At 40.9% G+C, this 24,268-nt stretch overlaps 1 protein-coding gene across 1 annotated transcript in view; it reads right to left on the bottom strand.

Annotated features, from left to right (window-relative positions):
- FBN1 (fibrillin 1) overlaps window positions 1-24,268 on the bottom strand; it is a 249,299-nt gene that overhangs the window by 201,723 nt on the left and 23,308 nt on the right. The window contains exons 3-4 of the mRNA XM_044279629.1: window positions 10,423-10,505; window positions 5,208-5,306 (exon numbers count right to left, since the gene is read on the bottom strand). Coding sequence (XP_044135564.1) covers window positions 5,208-5,306; window positions 10,423-10,505 — 182 coding nt within the window. The remainder of the gene's footprint in view (window positions 1-5,207; window positions 5,307-10,422; window positions 10,506-24,268) is intronic.

Genomic DNA, 24,268 nt, shown 5'->3' with positions numbered 1-24,268 from the left:
TATAAAAGCTATCATCAAAAGCAATTCTCATTTTATTGTCTCCCAGCTGAAGAGTTAAATGGGTTGTCCCAAAATATAAACGTATCCTCTATCCGCAGTATAGGGGATAACTATCTGAATGGTGGGGATCTGACCATTGAGACTCCCCTGAGGGTTCCTGTGTTCCACTATATGAATGGAGCGGTGGTTGTGCATGCACGCTGCCGCTCCATTCATTTCATGTAACTGCCGCTCTGTTCACATGGATTCTCCCATTTTCACGATCTTGTTGATAGACAATTAATTTTGGGAAAACTCCCTTTAAGACAGATCTGTATGGGTATTCTGCTGTAAATTTCACAGGGAAATTTTAAGACATTTTCTTGTGAATTTACCAGACCCTTTTTAAAGGGTAACATTTTTGGTGAAAATGTACAGACAGAATTGCATGCTGTATATTTAAAATCCACACACCACATGTTCCTTTACACATGGAAACTTTTCCTCAGTCGATTAGATTTGCTAAAATCTCATCAACTTTGCTGTTACTGTAATATGCTGTGTGTTTTCAGCCTTTAAATCTTGATGGAAAATCAGCAGAATTTCTGTAAGTCCAAAGTCACTGAGCTTTCAAAAAACTTTTGATATTTGATATTTTTTACCAGTGGGGGTCTGAGTGCTGAGACCACCACCGATCACTAGAAAAGAGAAGAAGGGACAAGGGGAGTGAAAGGGGCGTGGTGTAGCGATGAAGGGGGAGTGGCTTTAAATGTGCCAAAAATCTGGTACATTCTGGCACAAAGTAAGCGACCAAATAAGTGAAACTTGCACTGGATTTATCATCCACTATCAACCACTGTAATTATTCTGGGGTCTATTTAGATTTTTTTCCTATCGGTCAACAATATCTGACCGGTGGGGATTCCGGAAGTCAGACCCCCACCGATCAGATATTGATAATCTAACCTGAGGATAGGCCATCAATATCAAAATCTTGGACAACCCCTTTAAGTTTGTTAGTAAAGATACCCAACTGTGTTTATTATCATTTATTATTCAAGGCAGTTATCATGTGGACATGGATGTGGATGGAGAACTGGATCCAAACAATAAGTCCATAACAATTTTGCTGGAGCACATGCGCTGTTATCATTGGTACAGGACACAGAAAAATGTTAACCAGGCAAGAAGCCTTGTACGGCCACTTTAGTTAAATGTAATGATACCTTTTACTGAGGGATAGGCTGCTTCATTCTGCAGATGCAAATGAGCATTCAAGTGCACCAAGAGCATGCCCAAATCAATCTGTGCCCCTTTGATCCTCCTACTTCCTCCCTCTCCTTGATTTTCAGGCCAAGTAAGACGACTATGCAGAATACTGGCATACTTGCAGGGCTGGATTGGCCATAGACCTTACAGGGAAATTTCCCAGTGGGCAGATGCCCAGGTGGCCACCTGGACCCTCCTCACGGCCGCCCAGTGGAAGTTTTTGGGGATGTATTTTGTGCAGCTGGCAGTATTTTGTGGTGAACTGTGGTATTTGGCTCTGTTGGGGTGGCATTATGTGCCACAATATGGTATTGCTGGCCCTGCCTTCCATCACTTTGGACCTGACTACAAAACGGGGCCACTTTTAGTATTTTTTCCAGGGCCACTTTAAGTTCCCAGTCTGCCCTTGCAATTTTGCAATCATTAATGTCAAAAGTGACCTTAACATGAGACATCTTAGGCACTGAGCCCTGAACAAGTGTTTACGCTGTCCTGAAGCAGCGGTGTCATCACAGGTAAGTATTCCATGTGTTATAGGGACTGTAGATAAGGCGATTTATAACATTTGTTACTTTACCCCCAGGTGCCTCTTTAACCACTACTTTAAAGGGAACCTGTCACTGGGATTTTGTGTATAGAGCTGAGGACATGGGTTGCTAGATGGCCGCTAGCACATCCGCAATACCCAGTCTCCATAGCTCTGTGTGCTTTTATTGTGTATAAAAAACGATTTGATACATATGCAAATTAACCCGAGATGAGTCCTGTCCCTGACTCATCTCACGTTACAGGACTCATCTCAGGTTAATTTGCATATGTATCAAATTGGGGGTTTTTTCACAATAAGAGCACACAGAGCTATGGGGACTGGGTATTGCAGATGTCCTCAGCTGTATACACAAAATCCCGGTGACAGGTTCCCTTTAACATAAAGAGGGCACAAGATGAAATAAAGAGGATAGGACAGAATGTCCGTATCACAATTTTCTATGCTAAACATATGATAAATAATTATTTGCGTCCTAAAGCCTTATCTTAACAAGGACTGGAGCTAATTTTTTTAAATACAGAACAGACTGACACCCCTTGAGGTAGCTTATAATGTACACACTGAACTGGATAGCAAAGTATCTAGTGGAAGCTACAGACAGCCAGAACATTGGTGGTGGAAATATACCAACCTACATGTTCCAGAAAAGTGGCATGAAAAATTCTAAAAAAAAATTTTTAACGCCAAGGTCATCACGTTCATATGAAATGCCAGTCCTGATAAATTTCCCCCATTGTATTTAACCCTTCAGCTAAGTGATAAATACCACTTGCGTTGTTGAACTATTTAAGGGACATTTACGTACTGTATCCTGACTCATCCCCAGACAGATGGGAAGTTCTGCTAAGGCTACTTTCACATTAGCATTTTATGTGGATCCGTCATGGATCTGCAAAAACGCTTCCGTTACAGTAATACAGCCGCATGCATCCGTCATGAACGGATCCGGTTGTATTATGTATTCTATAGCCATGACGGATACGTCATGAACTCCATTGAAAGTCAGTGGGGGACGGATCTGTTTTCTATTGTGTCAGAAAAAACGGATCTGTCCTCATTGACTTACATTGTGTGTCAGGACAGATCCATCTCGCTCCGCATCCCAGGACTGATAGCAAAACGCTGCAGGCAGTGTTTTGGTGTCCGCCTCCAGAACAGACAGGTGACTGAACGAAGGCCAACTGATGCATTCTGAGCGGATCCTTTTCCATTCAGAATGCATTAGGGCAAAACTGATCCGTTTTGGACCGCTTTTGAGAACCCATGACGGATCCTACAAACGGAAAGTGACTCAAGCTGTAGTGGCAATTAGGGATGAGAGAATCAACTTCGGATGAAACATCCAAAGTCGATTTGCATAAAACTTTGTTCTAATACTGTACTGAGCAGGAGCCATGTCTGGAGAGAAGCTTGTTGATAATCGGTGAAACCATTTAGAAAAGGTGGGGACTAGGGGATGAATCTAGGGTAGGTAGATCAATTTATTTTTTATAAATTAAGTTTTAATGTGCAAGTTAATGGGACAAAGCCCCATACACGGAGGACCAGAGTGCTGCTTTGGAGGGAAAAAGCACAGTAAAAGTACCTCATTTTCAGGATCGGAAGGTGACCCTAGTTACATTCCATAACTTATTTCCATTATAATCAAATTGATATAAAAATATTTGTATGTCAAGGATTTTTTGTCATAAATATGTAATCTACTGGAAAACATGGGAAAAGGTGAATTGAATAAAAAAAAGTCTGGTCTTAGCTTCCTTCAACTGAAGCAATATTTGGGTTTTCAAGTTGTATAGGAAATTATATCATCCAAGATGTAGGGTAGGAAATCAACTGAAGAAAACTGATTTCAATTAATGCAGCTCTTGCCAACTTTTAATTCCATTCCCACCAAGCTCATTCAAATACTTTGAAGTGTAGTTTAGATTAGAAGAGTGAACAGACGCTGAAGACATGGGTTGAGAATACTTTTTCCAGGCTGGAAGAAAGACACGCTTCTGTAATGGAAAACAAGCTCACAAGAACCCTTAATATGACATTTCCTACATTTGTTCTTGTGTTGTTTGTAATACTTCCACCAAGGTTTTTTATCTAGGGGAGGGATGAACAGATTTGGTTTCAAGGTATTTAAAAGTATATTATACCTAAATCTACCATCGTTAATAACACTTTTTTACTTTCAATATACATCTTGAAGTTTATCCAGAACATAAAGAGGATAAGGCCAATTATTAGAGAATGTTTACTTAAGTGCATAATTTTTTCAGTGATTATTATATACTTTTAACCACTTTGCAGGATGTGGAAAAATACTTAAGGGCTTATAAAAACACCAGTTCAAATTACTGTGAATGATCATTTCTTTACTTACTATTACATTACTTTAAGTGCTAGGTTGCATTTTGTCATGTATTTCTGTCCCTTAAATACAAGTTTGGCATTCCTACGAATTAAAACTGCATAATGAATGTCAACAGGCAATTTTGCTCTACATCTATGTAAATAATGTCTGTATAATCTCTGTATTCTGACACCCAAAGACACCATTTATACAGCATTAGCACTCGCTACTGTTGGTTACTCATCAATCTGCTTTACAATGATTCCTCTTCCCCACTGTTTCTTACCTACCTCTCACTTATGTGAGCTGCTTATGTATTCTGTCTCCTTGCTTACTCCTCCTTCGTACCACCCTATGTTGCCTCCTCCATCAGCATTTCATATTTATTAATAATGATTAACATGAAGTTCACCCTTTCTCTTAAAAATAGGCCATGCAGCTTGGCCAATGTAGGGGTGTTGTTAAATGAAGGAGTTAAAAAGATCGGAGCACCCAAGTCATTTTTTGCCCTCCTCCCAAAAAAATATATTGAAGATAGCATAGCTATAAAAAAAATAACATCTACAAACTGACAAGCCTAGATACATCACCTCAATACACTGTCCTTTTATAATGAAACCTAGACCCATAGATGCGTCAACCGTGCCTCCAAATAATTTGCCTTACAATAAACATTAATTTATATATATTTGCATAGCTCTAAATAATCCCAACTACAAATCAGAATAACTTACTGTATCAAGAACCCTTCTCTAGACTCTAATAACTATAACCTGTAGAACTACATCCAGGCCCCTCTTTTAGTGAATTCACCATTACCACCTCCTCAGGCAGAGAGTTCCATAGTCTCACTGCTCGTACAGTACAGAATCCCTGTTTATGTTGATGTAGAAACCTGCTTTTCTCTAGACGTAATGGATGACCCCTTGTCTTGGGTATAACTGTGCCTCAGACCTCTGTATTGACATTTTGTGCAATTACACAAACAATAGTTATGTAGATTACTGTCATATATGGAATTCTATCGTTATATAAAGCAGTAAGAATCAAGCACAACATAGAACTTACTTGATTTAGATCCGCAAGATGGTGCTGTTTGACCGGTGGGACATGTGCACATATTAGGCCGTGAACAGAATCCATCACCGCAGGAATGGCGACAAATGGCTGGAAGGATATAATAATTTTTAATCTGATAAATTTACATTAGAAACAGATAAATCATGCCTGTAGACCATTGTATGTAAAGTCATAAGAGTCATCTATTCACATAATACAAGATTATCTATCAGAGAGAAAACCTGGCATCACAAAAAGGCTGGTATACCTGGAGTACAAAATGTATTACACATTATATAATCTGGCACTCCTGGCTTTTGAAATTCTGGCAGTGCCAAAATTAGTTCCATTGATGGGATGGTGACACTGATGTATTGATACACTAAAAAAGTTCATCAGCTCAACCGCAGCTAGCAGGAGACGTGCATGGAGCTCCTGGACCAGGAAACTTGTAATAGGAAAAAAATCCTCCAGCTGTTAAAATTCGGCATACATTAAAAGTACAGGAACACGAGCCATAACAGGTTGCCGCGTTTCGACATCAAGTCTTAGTCATAACCTCTAAGACTAAGACTTGATATCAAAACGCGTCAACCTGTTATGGCTCATGTTCCTGTACCTCTAAGGTATGCGGAATACTTTTAATGTATACCGAATTTTGATGGATTGATAGATCGATGTTTGTTCAGGTAATTTAGACCGCTATGTAATCTTATGGCTGAAGGGAGAGGGGGGGGGGACAAAGAAACCAGACAAACAGTGATTGGCTTATTGCTTCTAATTAAAAAGCAGCTGTCCTTATGCGACAACCCACTTAATGGGGTTTTCCGTGAAAAATTATTTGCCACTCCAGTCCTCTGGGCTGACTCTGTTGTGTCTAAGTTCCGGTCCCCGTAGTGTTGACATCTGGTGCAGCATGGGCACGGTCACATGCTCCGCTGCAGCAAATGACTAGCTGTAGCAGTGACATGCTGCTTGTGGCCACGTCACCGCTGAAGCCAGTTATTGGCTGCCACAGAACATGTAACCATGTCCAAGCAGCGCCGCATGTAAACACAGAGAGGACCGGCACATGCCAGCTGCATCCTTAATGTGGTCACGGTTCTGCCTGATGAAGGGCTTATACTAGCCCGAAACGTGGCTTCTGGTGTACCACTGTGTCCTGGCTGAAATAATATGAAATAAAATTCACTAAGCATCATAATTGCTGTCGGAGTGCTGTCTAAATCCATACGACATGGACAAAGTAGAGGCAGTGCAGAAGTGCAGAGGAGCGGAGCAGAAGGGTGCAGGTAAGTATGACTTTATGCATGAGATAAAGAGTAATTATTCCCAGAAAACCCCTTTAATGTATGAAAGAGCTAAAGTGAATCTCACCGTTACATATCTTCTGACATGTCATTGATATATATCGCAATATGGTATAAGGGGGGTCAGTCACTAGAACCAGAGATGCCTTATCTAAATAACATGGCTTCTTTACTTCAGTCATTAGTTGAGACACAGACCCCTACTGATACCTTATGACATAATGACATCAGAATATTTGTAAAAATTGACTTGCACTTGAAATCACAAATTTAGCTAGTTTTAATTAGTATGTGCTACAAAAAAATGATAGAAAGGTTCAAATCAAGATAAAACAGAGTAAAAACACATCAAAGACATCTTTTTTGGATAGCCCAAATCCTCAGGTCTGCCTGCTTGACATTTAGTGGGCATTTTTAGAGGGTGTAACCTGTATGTAACATAAATATGCTGAGGCAGGCCGTCTGCTTCCCGTTTAGGGCTCCATAATTTATGGAGAGCAGTAACATCTGTGCAGGATATGTGCTGAAAAGTGATGATGCTATGTAATAGTGGAGAAGAGGAACAATGATTTGTTGTCATTAGTGGCAATTGGCTGCTATGTTCTAACACTCGTATTACATAGAGGAAGTCCCAAGGTTATGTGCAGTGTAACAGGCGTTTATCGTACAGGTGTGTGAACATTTATCCCCTAATGTGCATAAACCAACACTGCCTGGGGCTTTCCGTTCTGTAATGATGATACAATATTTCTCTGAATTACTGTGTATCAGATATGGTAAAGAGTTTCTCTAATTACCTATTTAGTTACTTTGGCCATTACTGTATTGGTAAGAACACGAAGAGTCAGAACCTAGAAGGAGGGAGGTATAATTGAGTGGGAAACAATGGCAGGATAGGGTTAAGAGCTTAAGTGGGTGAAGCTGACCAGGAGAGATGGGTGGTAACATGATGGTAATATCTGGTGACTGAGTGCAGAGGGAATAACTTTTCTGCCCACCCTGCCTATTGTTTCAGCTGGTCTAGGGTTGGAGTGGTTAGATATGAAGTTATGCAGCAGAAGAGGAGGGTTATTGGAAGGTGGAGGTGGTAGAAGTCCATCAAGATATGGATGCTTTAAAATGACTCCTCTACTTTCCTTGACAGCTTTAAAATGTAAAATCATTTTATTGTAAGTAATTATTTGATGAAGAGGATGTTGTGACCACGCACGCAGAGTCTGTAGCTCTAATTTTTCATTTTTGCATATTTTGTCATTTACTTTTTTTTAAAGGGTACAAACAGACTAGAATCATGAAACATGCTGATACCTATACAGTAACATAACAGTACAATACATAATAATCTCTATAATGATATTAGTCAGGGTGGTTATCAAGTTCAGGACATAATAACTGAAGCCAGGGGAGTCAGTAATGACCAGCTACATTCAATAAATCCCCATCCAACTATTACAGAATAGTCTAATGAGGTCCAGAAGATTAATGGCCACTATGACACATACCTGAAGATTTGGAAATTGAGGAGAGACTTCCAAGAATATAATGAAAAAAAAAAATCCATAGGAATAAATATTCCTACTGTGGTTGTTATTTTGCCCGGGAGCTTTCTAGTCACCTATCCAAGATCTGACGCTCAAACGTTATTGGGTTATGTAGCAATGATCAGATACACAAGAGAAGGTTCACCCCTGAACAGCAAAAATGACAACATGTCTTTCAGTGGCCTGTTTCCTGACCCCATTGAACCCAAAATAACATAGTATGACTATCATATAAATTACTAGTTAGAGGGCTTAAAGATCTGTTCAAGTGTGAATGTGCTCCTATTTTATCTCGGGAGTAGCATTTTTGTGTACTTTTGCTCGGCCTATCCCACAGACGACCTCGATTAGGTGGTACATATAGTTGTGCGTGCTCCTCCTCTCTTTGGTTACTAAAGCACACAGAGGTGACTAGGAGCAGCACACTATATGTGCAGGGTCTGCTCTCCTGAATGTAGATGCCCAATGGCATAGGTAGGTTGGCACTGGTAGGTGGCACAGATGTGTTTTGACCAAAATATATTGGCTGAGAGTCTCAGATTTTATCATATCAAAGTGGGGGCTTAGTCTATATATAATGTTTGCATCTATCGTGTTAGTGCATTATTTTCTTTAATAAATATAGCCATGCACTTCGGCATATTCATTTATCATATCGTGAAGGATGTTTTTTATCTTTTTCTGTGATTTTTGGCTTAAAGATCTGACTTCAACCAAAGTAATGGATTGGGTGGATTGTGAATTGTTAAGTGTGCAAACAGTTTAATTGGGTTTCTACTCACTTTTAATGGCATACCCTCGGGATAGTGCATCAATATATGATTGGCAGAAGTAACACATCCCGCACCCCCACTGATCAGCTGCTTGGGAGTAGCTCCAGAGACAGAAATAAGTTTGGAAACTCCAAAGCACTGCCCACTTTAGTGGACGGTGCGGGTTAATACAAAACTGCTCCCATTAACTTCAATGGAGCTGAGCGTGATACTAAGCACTGCCGCTATACAATGTACGGCGTTGTGCTAGGTAAGCACAGAGAAGGCCGCTGCGCTCACAGATGATCGGCGTGGGTTCCGGGTTTCGAACCCCACCGATCAGATACTGATGACTTATCCTGCAACTTTTCCTTAGTGGTGAGAAAAAGAGACGTGGCGTGGGTAGGGAAACAGGTGATCCGGGAGGCCTGGTTCATTCATAATTTTCCATGCCAAAAATGGCTTAAATCTACGCCAGAAAAGATGCTGGTGTAGTGTTGCATGGCCTGCTGGACAAAGTGCCAAACTTATGTAGAGGCCTGTGCTTCTACATAACTTTGGCGCTTCCTCTGAAAGCGTAGTGGGACTTAAGACTGGTGTGAAAAATGCAGGTCTTAATAAATTTACCCCATTTTATTTAATTTTTTTCATTTTTGCATCTCTGTTTTTGAGAACCATAACTAACTCTATTGCTATTTGAGGGATTGTTTTTTGCAGGACAAATTATATTCTTTAATAGTACCATTATTTTTTTGGGGGGGGAGGAGGACTGGGGAATAGAATAAAGAGCAATTTATTGCATTCATGTGAGTATGAATGACATGTTAAGTTTATTCTGTGGCTCAGTTACCAAATTGATAGTTTTTTTTATAATACTACTTTTGCACAATAAAAACTTTTGTTTGAGCTTGTAGGGTTTTAGGGTACATCTGACATTTTGGCCACTTTTTATTCCATTTTGGGGAAGCATGTTAAAAAACAGCAATTCTGGCATTAACAAAAAAAAATTGTGTTTCCCTAGAGGATAAAAAACGTATCAGCTTCATTGTATGGGCTGTTACAGTTGTGGCAATACCAATATTGTGGCCTTTGTGGCAATATTATGCATACTTTTTAAAATATTTTTTATCCAATAGATATGAGATAGATAAGAGACAGACAGAAAGATAAGAGATAGATGGATGAGTGGATGACTTGGGGACATTCAAACGCACAGGCTGTGGTGCCAGGAGGCCCTTCCTCAGTGCTCTGTCATGTGCAGTTTCCAATTGGAACACCAGATGTGCCACCAATCACTATGCACTACGGAGGAGAAGGATGAGCACTGCCAGACTCCTTTCCTCCATCTGCCATGCGCCTTCCACCTCCTCCCCTTAAGAGTGGCTGATTTACTATCACATCCGGTGGAAGGCAGGGGAGGAATGGATTGAAAAAACAATTTTTTCCCCTCTTTGCTGATTTCACCCCCTGCAGGGCACCACCCTAGGCACTAGACCTCCAGTGCCTGGTGGAAAATATGGCCATGGCTTCAGTTACCAGTTCTACATCACAACCTTTTGGCAATGTACACTTTAGTATTAGTATTTAGTAGTTAAGGAAATGAAAAAAGATGGATACTTACGGACGATGCATTGGTTCCCGCCCGGTAATGTTTTCCACCCAGGACAACAGTACGCATTGTATCTGGATCCACAAACATTGGGTCTTAAAAACAAAAGCAGCGTATTAGACCAATTGGTTTAAACTGCATTAAAGTGTCAAGTATAGAAACAGATGTTCATTTCTTTATGTCACAGGAAAAAGGACTCAGCGTTGTATTTGATCTAATATCATTACTCATGCAAGAAAAAAATCAGGTAGCTGCAGAAAAGTATCCGATTTCTGAGGTTTATGTAACTGACACATTATTTGGTTGGTGAAAGACAAGTGGAATGGACGCTGTGCCTCAGAGTTTAGAAAATAATAAAAACCCTGATGAGGTATTAACGGTCACTGTGGCCCAAATTCTGTCTGGCTCAGCAGTATTTTAATGAGTCCTGAATACTCTCACTCAGCTATAACTTAATGAGTTGGACTCTCCCCAGGCACAACAAGGTCCATTAAAAAATTACAGACAAATGGTCATTTCAGGGACCGTTAACTCCTTAGATTCTACAATTTGCTTATTTTAGCAACAGGAAATACACTGTCAATTTTAGGATAATATTTAGGCATTACTCGCTGAATTCACTTATACTGTGATTGTAATTTTAGTTGACTTTTCAGAATAAGCTGTCATATGTTTGTATTTCTGACCATTATATGACTTGTAGCTTTAAGTTATCACCTGATTTCCCCCAGCATGATCCATAACTATTTGTCTGTTATCGCTGCAGAAGGGGTCAAGACTAGCTGCTCCCCTACCTCTCTGTAGCACATGCTCAATCGAAGAAGTATGATGAACAATTGCACAGTAGTATTGAGCAGTGTAGTTATGAATCCAGCACTGGGGAACCAGGAGTCTATGTCTGTGTCTTTCTATCGCTCTCTATCTCACTTCAGCCTCTCCCTCCTACTTCCCCTGCTCCCGTGCAGAGACTTCTATGGATATCATCTCTAACCTGATTCCTCTGTGAGCTGTGCCTTTTGCAAGATGGATTTTATCAGAGAAATGTGAACAAATAAAATATAATTAGTGTAGGAGGCAGAGGTAAGAAGAATAAGTGGCACATAAGTAGAGAAAATTGTATTTTTGTCAGATAAGAAAATTTGTTGAAATGGCAGCACCCATTTAAAAGCTATGTACAGCTTTGGGGGTATTTTTTAATATTATTGTATTGTACTTATTTTGAGTTAAAAATCATATTTTCAATTGGTCTTGAGCTGAGATGCTGCAGACGCAGACTCCTTATCTCTGCTCTCTGACCTTAGAAACACTTATTAAAGCTCAATTCTTATCTTACTTATCTTTAAAAATAAGGTTTATTAGATGACTGGCACAAAGTGAATGTACCAGTCACAAAGTTAGAAAAACAGTTTTTTGTGACAGAACGGCTCAATTTTTTCTAACAAAGGCCAATTGAAAATATGATATTTAGCTAAAAATGAGTACAATGCAATCATAAATAAAAATTGCCCCCAATGGTGTACATAGCCTTTAATCAGCTCCCGACCGCCTAACGCAGGGATGCGTCCTGCGGGCAGCCGGGTTATTCCTCGTTGACGCATCGGTGCGTAATCTCGCGAGACGCGAGATTTCAGCGCGTGTTCACAGGATCGGAAGGTAAACGAGTTGATCTACAGCCTGCCAGCGGCGATCATTCGCTGGCAGGCTGTAGATGCCATTTTTTGAACCATGTTTTGTGAACAGCGTCTGATATACCTGCTACCTGGTCCTCTGGTGGTCCCTTTTGCTTTGATCGACCACCAGAGGACACAGGCAGCTCTGTAAGTAGCACCAAGCACTACACTACACCCCCCTGTCACTTATTAACCCCTGATCACCCCATATAGACTCCCTGATCACCCCCCTGTAAGGCTCCATTCAGACGTCCGTATGTCGTTTTGCGGATCCGCAAAACACGGACACCACGGATCTGCAAAACACAGACACTGGCAATGTGCTTTCTGCATTTTGCGGATCCGCACATTGCCAGGACTATATAGAAAATGCCTTTTCTTGTCCGCAATAGCGGACAAGAGTAGGACATGTTCTATAGGCTCTACAAAAAACGCAGTGTTCACCCGATCAGGCCTGGTCTTGTGTGCACACTTGCGTTCAGTCCGCCCCACCGCAGTGACAGAATTTTTTTTTTCTGATCACTGCAAAAACACAGTAAAATCGCTGCGGTGCTATAAAGATCACTTTTGAGGGGCATGGCAAGTTCATAGAACATTTTTTTTTTTGGGCACAAGTTAGCAGAATTATTTTTATTTTTTCTTACAAAGTCTCATATTCCACTAACTTGTGACAAAAAATAAAATCTCACATGAACTCACCATACCCCTCACGGAATCCAAATGCGCAAAAATGTTTAGACATTTATATTCCAGACTTCTTCTCACGCTTTAGGTCCCCTAAAATGCCAGGGCAGTATAAATACCCCACAAGTGACCCCATTTTGGAAAGAAGACACCCCAAGGTATTTTGTGAGGGGCATGGCGAGTACATGTAAAATTTTATTTTTTGTCACAAGTTAGTGGAATATGAGACTTTGTAAGAGAAAAAAATAATAATAATCATTTTCCGCTAACTTGTGCCAAAAAGAAAATATTCTAGGAACTCGCCATGCCCCTCATGGAATACCTTGGGGTGTCTTCTTTCCAAAATGGGGTCACTTGTGGAGTATTTATACTGCCCTGGTATTTTAGGGGCCCTAAAGCGTGAGAAGTAGTTTGGAATCCAAATGCGTAAAAAATGCCCTCCTAAAAGGTACTCATTGGAATTTGGGCCCCTTTGCGCACCTAGGCTGCAAAAAAGTGTCAAACATGTGGTATCGCCGTACTCAGTAGTAGTGGGGAAATGTGTTTTGGGGTGTATTTTTACATATACCCATACTTTGTGTGAGAAATATCTCTGTAAATGACAACTTTTGAAAACATTTTATACAAAGTTGTCTTTTACAGAAAAATTTCTCACACACAGTATGGGTATATGTAAAAATACACCCCAAAACACATTGCCCTACTTCTCCTGAGTACGGCAATACTACATGTGTGACAGTTTTTTGCAGCCTAGGTGCGTAAAGGGGCCGGAAGTCCAACGAGTACCTTTAGGCTTTACAGTATTGCTCACAATTTAGCCCCGCCCAAAATGCCAGAACAGTAAACACACCCTCATATTACCCCATTACAGAAAGTAGACACCCCAAGGTATTCACTGAGGGGCATAGTGAGTCCGTGAAAGATTGAACTTTTTGTCACAAGTTAGCGGAAAGGGAGACTTTGAGAAAAAAAAAAAAAAAAAAAAGCTAACTTGTGCCAAAAAAAAAAAAAATTCTATGAACTCACCATGCCCCTCACGGAATACCTTGGGGTGTCTTCTTTCCAAAATGGGGTCACATGTGGGGTATTTATACTGCCCTGGCATTTTAGGGGCCCTAAAGCGTGAGAAGAAGGCTGGAATCCAAATGCCTAAAAATGCCCTCCTAAAAGGTACTAATTGGAATTTGGACCCCTTTGCGCACCTAGGCTGCAAAAAAGTGTCACACATGTGGTATTGCCGTACTCAGGAGAAGTAGGGCAATGTGTTTTGGGGTGTATTTTTACATATACCCATGCTGGGTGAGAGAAATATCTCTGTAAAATGACAACTTTGTATAAAAAAATTGGAAAAGTTGTCTTTTACAGAGATATTTATCTCACACAGTATGGGTATATGTAAAAATACACCCCAAAACAGATTGCCCTACTTCTTCTGAGTACGGCGATACCACATGTGTGACACTTTTTTGCAGCCTAGGTGCGCAAAGGGGCCAAAATTCCAATGAGTATCTTTACAATTTCACAGGGCATTTTTTACGCATTTGGATTCCAAACTACTTCTCACGCTTTAGCTCCCCTAAAATGCCAGGGCAGTATAAATACCCCACAAGTGACCCCATTTTGGAAAGAAGACACCCCAAGATATTCTGTGAGTGGTATGGTGAGTTCATGTAAAATTTTATTTTTTGTCACAAGTTAGTGGAATATGAGACTTTGTAAGAAAAAGAAAAAATATATAATTTTCCGCTAACTTGTGACAAAAAATAAAAACTTCCATGAACTCACTATGCCCATCAGCGAATACCTTAGCTTAGGGTGTCTACTTTCCGAAATGGGGTCATTTGTGGGGTGTTTCTACTGTCTGGGCATTGTAGAACCTCAGGAAACATGACAGGTGCTCAGAAAGTCAAAGTGCGTAAATTCACATTTTTGCACCATAGTTTGTAAACGCTATAACTTTTGCCCAAACCAATAAATATTCACTTATTGCATTTTTTTTATATAAAAAATGTCAGCAGCAATGAAATACCACCAAATGAAAGCTCTATTAGTGAGAAGAAAAGGAGGTAAAATTCATTTGGGTGGTAAGTTGTAAGACCGAGCAATAAACCGTGAAAGTGTAGTGCAGAATTGTAAAAAGTGTTTTGGTCATTAAGGGGGTTTGAGCTAGGGGGGCTGAGGTGGTTAAATCAATAAACTCAACTTGACTACTATTTAATAAAATCCTATAGCATATACATCACTCCAGAGCTATGAAAATTAAATCTATTGGCAGGAGAGTTGACAGGAGTTCTTCAATGGAATTACTGAAAGAATGACCATAAACATACAAAAGCTGTTTCTGTTTTGCTAGAATTTTTGTTCAGCCATACTTTTCCCTTAGAAGGACAAATGTGGTATTACATTCTGGCCAGTCCGATAATCATTGGACTGGTTAGGTCAGAGTGGGAGCCACTCAATTAGCTGATCTCTCTTGCTCATAGAAGGGGACACAGAGTGGGGGACTTGAATCACAGTCTTTAAGGGGTTAAAGAACTTAAAAATGAATGTATTGGTATATTGTGTATTTTTACTGTAATCACCCTGGATTCATTCTTAAGAAGGGAATGTAGTCTAAAAGACATTGGGCCTCCCTTATCAAAATTGCCTAAAAGGAAAACTATCTTTGTTGCTAATAGCAGCCAATCAGAGCTCAGCTTTCATTTCTTAAACTGCCATGGTAAAATGAAAGCTGTGTTGTGATTGGTTGCTATAGGCCACAAAGACAGTTTTCCTTTCAGTTTTGATAACAGTTTTCCTTTTCAGTTTTTGATAACTGTGCTCCAGAATAAGTACTGATAGGCCGTGCTTCCACCACATAGTATATTACTCCTGATGTTTTGGCACTAGGGTTGCCACCTTTCCCAACAAAAAATACCAGCCAAGTTAAGCGCAGGGGTGTGGCTTAATACGGGGTGTTCATTTGCTGTCATACTGTGGCTCCCAATAATATTAATGCCTCCATTAATGCCCCCCAGTAATATTAATGCCTTCATTAGTGCCCCCCAGTAATATTAATGCCTTCATTAGTGCCCCCCAGTAATATTAATGGCCCCATTAGTGCCACCCAGAATTAATAATGCCCCTATTAGAGCCCTCAGTAATAGTAATGATTCCCTTAGGGCACCCTAGATTTAATGCCCTCCATTAGTGCCCCCCAGTAATAGTAATGGCCCCATTAATGTGCCCCAGTAAGAATAATGCCCCCATTAGTCCCCCCCAGTAAGAATAATGCCTCATTAGTCCCCCCCCCAGTAATAATAATGCCTCATTAGTGTCCCCAGTAAGAATAATGCCTCCATTAGTGTGCCCCAGAATTAATAATCCATTTGCTTGGCTGCGGTGAACACTGCTGACTGGAAGCTCAGGACAGGACCTGCGTTCCAGCATGATGAAGTCTCACAGGTCCTGTCCTCCAATCAGCAGCGAGTGTTCCCTGCAGTGAGAGCAAATGGAGTTCTTTTTTTTATTTTTTATTATCACAAGTAGTAGGGAGGGTTAAAAGCTGTACTAATGAGCCTCCATAATGGAAGTGCTCATTAGTAACAGGCCTTGTAGAAAAAAATTACCGTCAGGGCCACTAAAATACCGGCCTTGCCGGTTAGATACCGGCCGGGTAGCAACCCTACTTGGCACAAGTTAACAAGAAAGGAATCATCAGCAAGAAAAACGAATTTAAATCAAAGAATCTGTATATACTCCTTTATGAGAATGTTCCATTCACGGTCATCTCTAATTACTGTCAGTAAGGTCCAATGGTTTAATCCCTTGACTGACTGAATATGATTATTAACTTCTAGACAAAAGGGTCATATTGTCTATAACCCATAGACCACCAAGGATATTATCAATTAGCCCAGTGTTTAGTAGGTGTATTATCCCTTAACCTTCTGGACCACCACTTAAATTATTTGATCCTCTAGCTCCACAAGAGTATGATTGCTCCACAAGAGTATGATTGACAGACATGCCATCTTTTTATTATCATTAGCGATTAAACTGAGGGAACCACCACCTATCTTGAGAATGAAGAGGTCCCCTATAACCACAAAACAGTAAAACGCTGTCATTTTTTTATTCAAATGCCAGGAAAAAACAGTACTGGGGTCATATAGCCCTAAATTACTCACTCATTTCTGTTCACAGACTTGGCCGTCTCCTGGATCACCTAATATCTCACAAACCAGACATTTATGGGGTCATTTATCAAACTGGTGTAAAGTAGAACTGACTTAGTTGCCCATAGTAACCAATCAGATTCCACCTTTCATTTTCCTAAGGAACTGTCAAAAATGAAAGGTGGAATCTGATTGGTTGCTATGGGCAACTAAGCCAGTTGTACTTTATACCAGTTTGATAAATGACCCCATTAGTGTCTCCTGCTCACACCACCTCCTTAGCTTGTCCCCTTTCTGTTGGTATCCCTGAAAGCTCTGTCCTAGGACCCCTGCTCTTCTCAATCTACCCCTTCGGCCTGAGACAGCTCATAGAGTCCCATATCTCCTGGATCTGCACATTCCTCAACCAGGAGTCTGCAAAAATGTGTAGACATGTCCTCATCATCTCCCACCTGGTCTACTGCAATATCCTCCTCTGTGGCCACCCATCTAGCATTGTTGCACCCCTCCAGTCTATCCTGAACTCTGCTGCCCAACTAATCCACCTGTTCCCCTGTTACTCCTCTATCTCTTCTCTCTCTCTCTCTCAATCCCTTCACTGGTTCCCCATTGCCCATAAATTCAAGTACAAAAAAAATATGACATACCAGTCCGTTCACAACCTATCCCCTCCATATATCTGTGACCTGATCTCCCGGGACCTTCCCACACGTAATCTCTGATCTTCACAAGACTTCCCCTTTTGATATATACAGAACCATGGAATGAATGGCACTATAATAATAAATAATAGGACTAATAAAAACTGTTCACCTCAGATACAGATGGGGGCATGGTGACTACACTCACTGTTTCTTTTCCATACAGTTACTTTGCATATGAACGACTTGAGCAGACTTTATAACACACACAAAGATCCAGATTTACTAATCATATAGTAGATTGTGTAAACTTAGATAGGCTGTTTAGACCTGCACAACATCACAGTGGCTCAGGTTGGATGATGATTGTGGTGCAGGTATAGACACTTTTGTCTAACTCTACACCAACTACTGGTAGACTTACTAAGAAACAAGTTGGAAAGTGTAGAAACCCTAGTTGCACTAAATTTGCTCCAACATTTGCTCCAATTTGTGCCACTTTTAGACAGATTTTTGGGGGCAGATACTTAATGTCATTTGAGTCATTGTGTAAAGAGGGACACATCCACTGTCAAATGTATCAAAACTGTCCCTGCTGTACTTGAGCAGCAGTGCACGTGTTGGGTAAAGGGCAGTAAGGAGGCCAGTAGGTAACAAGTCAAACAAGCTCTACTAAGGTATTCTTGGCAAATAACGTTTGTAAGGATAAGATCATCCTTTCCAAATACACAATACGCAATCGTTCCAAGGCTGTATATGAGAAAGCAGGCTGTATAGTCTCCCTCTATTACATTTACTTAAAAATGTATTATAGTTAATGAAATCTATCTATATAGCGCCACCTGCTGTTTGCTCTTTTTCTAATTTCTTTGACCTACTCACTGAGATGGAAGCACATGCTCAGTTCTATCCTTCAACTGCCACTGGCTGCAGGATACAGGACCCACCCTCTGAGAAAGGACACACTCCCTGCACTGCCAGCTTAAAATAAATCTACTAGAACAATTGTGGTGAGGAACTGGGAGATCTCTGGATACATGGGATGTACAGAGTTGGTTCTAGATTTGTTAGAAAAAGGTTGTCATGTAGATTATGTATGATTTTCATATTTCACAATAATCATGGGATAAACCTTTTAAATCTAGATAACTTTTCAAATAGACCAAATGCTTGCAAGTCCATTCTCACTGCGGCGTACAGATCCTCCAATGGGTAGCTAATTAGTTGTAAAAGCCTGGTGAGTGCCAGAGACAATTAACCCTTTCTACAACCAGCAAAGACGTGCATTACCTTTGCTATCACGCGCTGTCCCTTATGATCCTATACAGTCTGTAGAGGCCTTGCTCCTTCTCTCAGAAGTTTAGCACTTGTCCTCAGTATGTAGCGATGGAGAACCCCTTGTAGTAGGCTTTATCCTGCACAGACCCATGCAGCTCCTCACACTTTGGCTGTCTAGGCCAGACTCTCTGGCTGATACAATCAGACTACACAACTCCTCCCTCACAGGGGGCAGGTCCAGCCACCCTCCTTATGAATAGGGCCCAATAACTAATCTGTTTTCCTGTTTCAACTCTTGGAATCACATAACACAGATTACAAATATATTAACCCTTGATGGTAGAGATAAACCCTTTTAGCATTGAATTAACTGTATACAGTAATGCTATTGGGTCACTAGTTAAGCCTATCAAAAATCATTGATTTGAGCAATATCATTATACTTAAAAATGTCTTCTGTCTCATAATGACACTGTTATATGCTAGTATATAACATGCAAAAACTACAAGTCAGCTCTGACCCACCAGATACATGGTGGAGTCATACTTTTATGACCACTTCCTACTTTCGATGTTAGCGGCACGTAGCTCATAAAGGAAGTCATGTGTCTTGAGCTGGCTTGTTGGGTATATAAGGTGTACCCTTGGGTAAAAGGGGCAATTTATCAGAGTTTCAAAAAGGGATGATTTGGCTTTCAGACCGAGGGTGAAACTGCACAGTTTGTCAACTGTTTGCGTGCTGCTGTGGTGAAAATGTATCGTGAGTGGACAAATGGTACAAATGCAAGGAAACTGCAGAGCACCAAGTGCCATTGAGGCGACAGGTGAACGTCAGCTACAAAGGTGCGCAAGAGCGGACTGACATGCTACAGTGGAGCAGCTCACTGGCAAAATGAACCAGGGGTCTATCTGACGTGTGTCTAAAACAACAGTTCAAAAAACCCTACTGCGTATGGGGCTCCGAAACAGACGGATGGTTACTGCACCTCTGGCAGCTGAAAAAACTTTATTTTTCATAGCAGTATCGGAATTGGACCTCCACTGATCTCATTCATGTGGAAAGCACTCTCAACTGATTTGGACATGAATACATCCTTGTAGATACCATAAACCCATACAGGCTGATTGACTTCCCTGGGGCGGATGGGATCTTCCAGCAAGACAATGCGAAATGTCACACGGCTAGAAATGTCCAACATTGATTGGAAGAGCATGACCAAGACTTCCAAGTACTGCCCTGGCCCCTTAATTCCCCAGACTTGAACCTGGCTATCTGTGGGACCACCAATGGGAAAACCTGACCTGTCATTTTTTCTAATTAGTAACTTGTAAATTTGGAAATCAGTTTATTTGTATTAACTTGATCCAATATAAAAATAATAATAATAATAATAATCCTGGACAACCCGTTTAACCCTCTGTGATGTTAACATTTAGTGGCCAACATGAAAACTGCAGGTTTTATCATTTACTAACAGAAGGACCCGGCTTCGCACAGGTATATTTAATCTATTTCATTTAATGTTTGTGTGTGTCGTTAAATAATATCGACAGTATCCCCCAAAACAGTGACCTCAACAACACCCCGCCCCTTTAACAGTAAACTCCACAGTCCCCCACCCCTTAACACTGATCCCCCCACAGTGCCCTGCCACTTTAAAATAGGACCTCCACAGCAGCCCATCCCCTTAACTTTGACCTTCACAGCAACCCACCTCTTTAACAGTACCCTGCCCCTTTAATGCTAGGGCTACACGACGACATGTGTCGCACAACATTTTGTTTGAACAATTTCTATAATGATAGGCTATAGTGTGGCACTGCGACATGTCACATGCTGCGACTGTGACACAACAGTCGCTAAAAATCCATCCAAGATGGATTTTTCTGCCACTGTCGCGTCACAGTCTCAGCATGTCACATGTCACATGTCACAGTGCCACACTATAGACTATCATTATAAATTGTTGCGCAACATTGGTGCAACATCAATGTTGTGCAACACATATAGCAGTGTAGTTGTGCCCTATGTGTCGTGCAACTTATTGTCGCGCAACACATGTCGTCGTGTAGCCCTAGCCTAAAGCTGGCCTACAGCAGTGAAGAAAAATGGCTGGGTTGTTATGGAAATCTGGAGTAAAACTGTGTATGTGGAGACTATGTGGAGACTAAGGACCTGTGAGTTTCTATTGGCTGATAAGAGACATGTAACCGTGTGTATGGCAGTTGGGATTTGAAGAGAAAGACTTGCATGCTTCTATTGGCTAATGCAGGTCATTTTTGGGGAATATCTCAGGAACAGTACGTCCTAGAGCGCTGAGAACCAGTGTAAAACCTCCTGTGACACCTGATGTACCTGTGTTACAAATTTGGTGAAGATCGGTCCAGTCGTTTGGTCGCGCATAAAGAACAGACAGACAGACGTAGGGACAGACAGAAACTCCTTGTGTACCAGCATCTTACCTCCACAGTATTCTTTCCCAGATAGTAAGTGATATGTGGCACTAAGTTTAGTAGAAATTGATTGATACATTTTTGACTTACAGAGCAATATGTGTGTAGCAAAAACAGTTGAAGCATACAAACTCCATGCAGCTGCTGTGTAGGGGCGTATGACCCCCACAAGATTTCTTTCCAGGTAGCAAGGAATGTGTATACCAAGATTTGTTGAAATCGATGGTTGCTTTTTTGAGTGATCGCCGAACATACATACATACACACACACACATATATACATCCTTCTTTATATATATAGATTTTTACTGAAATCAACATTTTGATATCTCATATCCAGAAGAATTAAAGGGGTTTTCTATATTGATGACCTATCATCAATATCTGATTAGTCGTAGTATGATCAGCTGTTTGAAGAGTCCACAATATTCCCGTGAGTCCTGCAGCCTCCTCACAGCAAACCAAGCACAGTGCCGTTCACAGTGGCTGTGTTTGGTATTGAAGCTACAGTCATGTGAAAAAATTAGGACACCCTTTGAAAGCATGTGGTTTTTTGTAACATTTTTAATAAAAGGTTATTTCATCTCCGTTTCAACAATACAGAGAGATTAAAGTAATCCAACTAAACAAAGAAAACTGAAGAAAAGTCTTTTCAAGATCTTCTGTAAATGTCATTCTACAAAAATGCCTATTCTAACTGAGGAAAAAGATAGGACACCCTTGCCCCTAATAGCGAGTGTTACCTCCTTTGGCTGAAATAACTGCAGTGAGACGGTTCTTGTAGCCATCTACCAGTCTTCGACATCGGTCTGAGGAAATTTTACCCCACTCCTCAATGCAGAACTTTTTCAGCTGTGAGATGTTTGAGGGGTTTCTTGCACGTACAGCCCTTTTCAAGTCACCCCACAGCATCTCAATGGGATTCAAATCTGGACTTTGACTTGGCCATTCCAGGACTCTCCATTTCTTCTTTTTCAGCCAATCTTTGGTTGATTTACTAGTATGTTTTGGGTCATTGTCATGTTGCATGGTCCAGTTCCGCTTCAGCTTTAATTTTCTAACTGATGGTCTCACATGTTCTTCAAGCACCTTCTGATACACAGTAGAATTCATCGTGGATTCTATGATGGTGAGCTGACCAGGTCCTGCTGCAGCAAAGCAGCCCCAAACCATGACACTTCCACCTCCATGCTTCACAGTTGGTATGAGGTTCTTTTCTTGGAATGCTGTGTTTGGTTTACGCCAAACATGTCCTCTGCTGTTGTGTCCAAATAATTCAATTTTGGACTCATCTGTCCAAAGAACATTATTCCAGAAGTCCTGGTCTTTGTCAACTTTATCTCTGGCAAATGTCAGTCTGGCCTCGATGTTTCTCTTGGAAAGCAAAGGTTTCCTCCTTGCACACCTCCCATGCAAGTTAAACTTGTACAGTCTCTTTCTGATTGTAGAGGCATGTACTTCTACATCAACAGTAGCCAGAGCCTGCTGTAGTTCTCGAGATGACACTTTAGGGTTTTTGGAGACCTCTTTTAGCATCTTGCGGTCTGCTCTTGGGGTGAACTTGCTGGGGCGACCAGTCCTGGGCATGTTGGCAGTTGTTTTGAAAGCCCTCCACTTGTAGACTATCTTCCGGACAGTGGAATGGCTGATTTCAAAATCTTTTGAGATCTTTTTAAATCCCTTCCCAGACTCATAGGCTGCTACAATCTTTTTTCTGAAGTCCTCTGACAGCTCTTTTGCTCTCACCATGGTGCTCACTCTCACTTCAACAGTCAGGAGCACACCAAACTAAATGTCTGAGGTTTAAATAGGGCAAGCCTCATTCAACATGCAGAGTAACGATCTACTAATTATGTGCACCTGGTGTGATATACCTGTGTGAGATCTGAGCCAATTTAAGAGGGAATACATGTGAGGGTGTCCTATCTTTTTCCTCAGTTAGAATAGGCATTTTTGTAGAATGACATTTACAGAAGATCTTGAAAAGACTTTTCTTCAGTTTTCTTTGTTTAGTTGGATTACTTTAATCTCTCTGTATTGTTGAAACGGAGATGAAATAACCTTTTATTAAAAATGTTACAAAAAACCACATGCTTTCAAAGGGTGTCCTAATTTTTTCACATGACTGTAGGCCCATTTATTTATATGGGCCTGACCTGCGCCTCTGCCATTTGACTAATGAAAGTGGCTTTACTGGCCTAGGAAGAGGCTGCAGCTTACATTGGAACACTGAAGCCTCTTCAAAAAGCTAATCAGCCTGGGTGCCAGGAGTTGGACCCCTACCAATCATATATTGATGACCTGCCCTGAGGATATCAATTCCGGAAAACTCCTTTAGGGTCCATTCACACGTCCGCAACTTGGGTCCGGATCCATTCTGCAATTTTGCGGAATGGGTGCGGACCCATTGATTTTCAAAGGGGCCGGAACAGATTTGGACAGCACACTATGTGCTGTCCGCATCCGTACTTCCGGATCCGCAATTCTGTTCCCCAAAAAAATAGAACATTTTCTATTATAGTGCTGGCGATGTGCGGTCCGCGAAATGCAGAATGCACATTGCTGGTGTCCTTGTTTTGCGAATCCGCAATTTGCGGGCGGCAAACCACCTGTGAATGTCTGAATGGACCCTTAATATTGTTCAAAATGAGAAAGGTCTCAATTCATATAATGCCTGCAATATCTGACAGATTATTTATCAAGACTGCATACATAGCGAGTTTGCTGCAGTTGGTACTACCCAAGAGCTCAAAAACTGGCACCAAATCACTGTAGGCTGGAAACAAGCTATGTTTGTGCTCCATGCTATGATGTATTGCATACATGAAGCAGATGAAGAAAGCTTGTTCCAAATGTGTTTCTTCCAAAACATTTAGATTGACTTGCAGCTGTAGTCTATGTTTTCGCAGAGCAACCTATTGGGGCAGATTTAATAATAGTGTCAGACTTTGCCCTGTCTATACGAATCCCTATT

This window comes from Bufo gargarizans, chromosome 2 (assembly GCF_014858855.1).
Source record: "Bufo gargarizans isolate SCDJY-AF-19 chromosome 2, ASM1485885v1, whole genome shotgun sequence".
NCBI lineage: Eukaryota > Metazoa > Chordata > Amphibia > Anura > Bufonidae > Bufo > Bufo gargarizans.
This window is presented reverse-complemented; position numbering and strand designations above follow the sequence as displayed.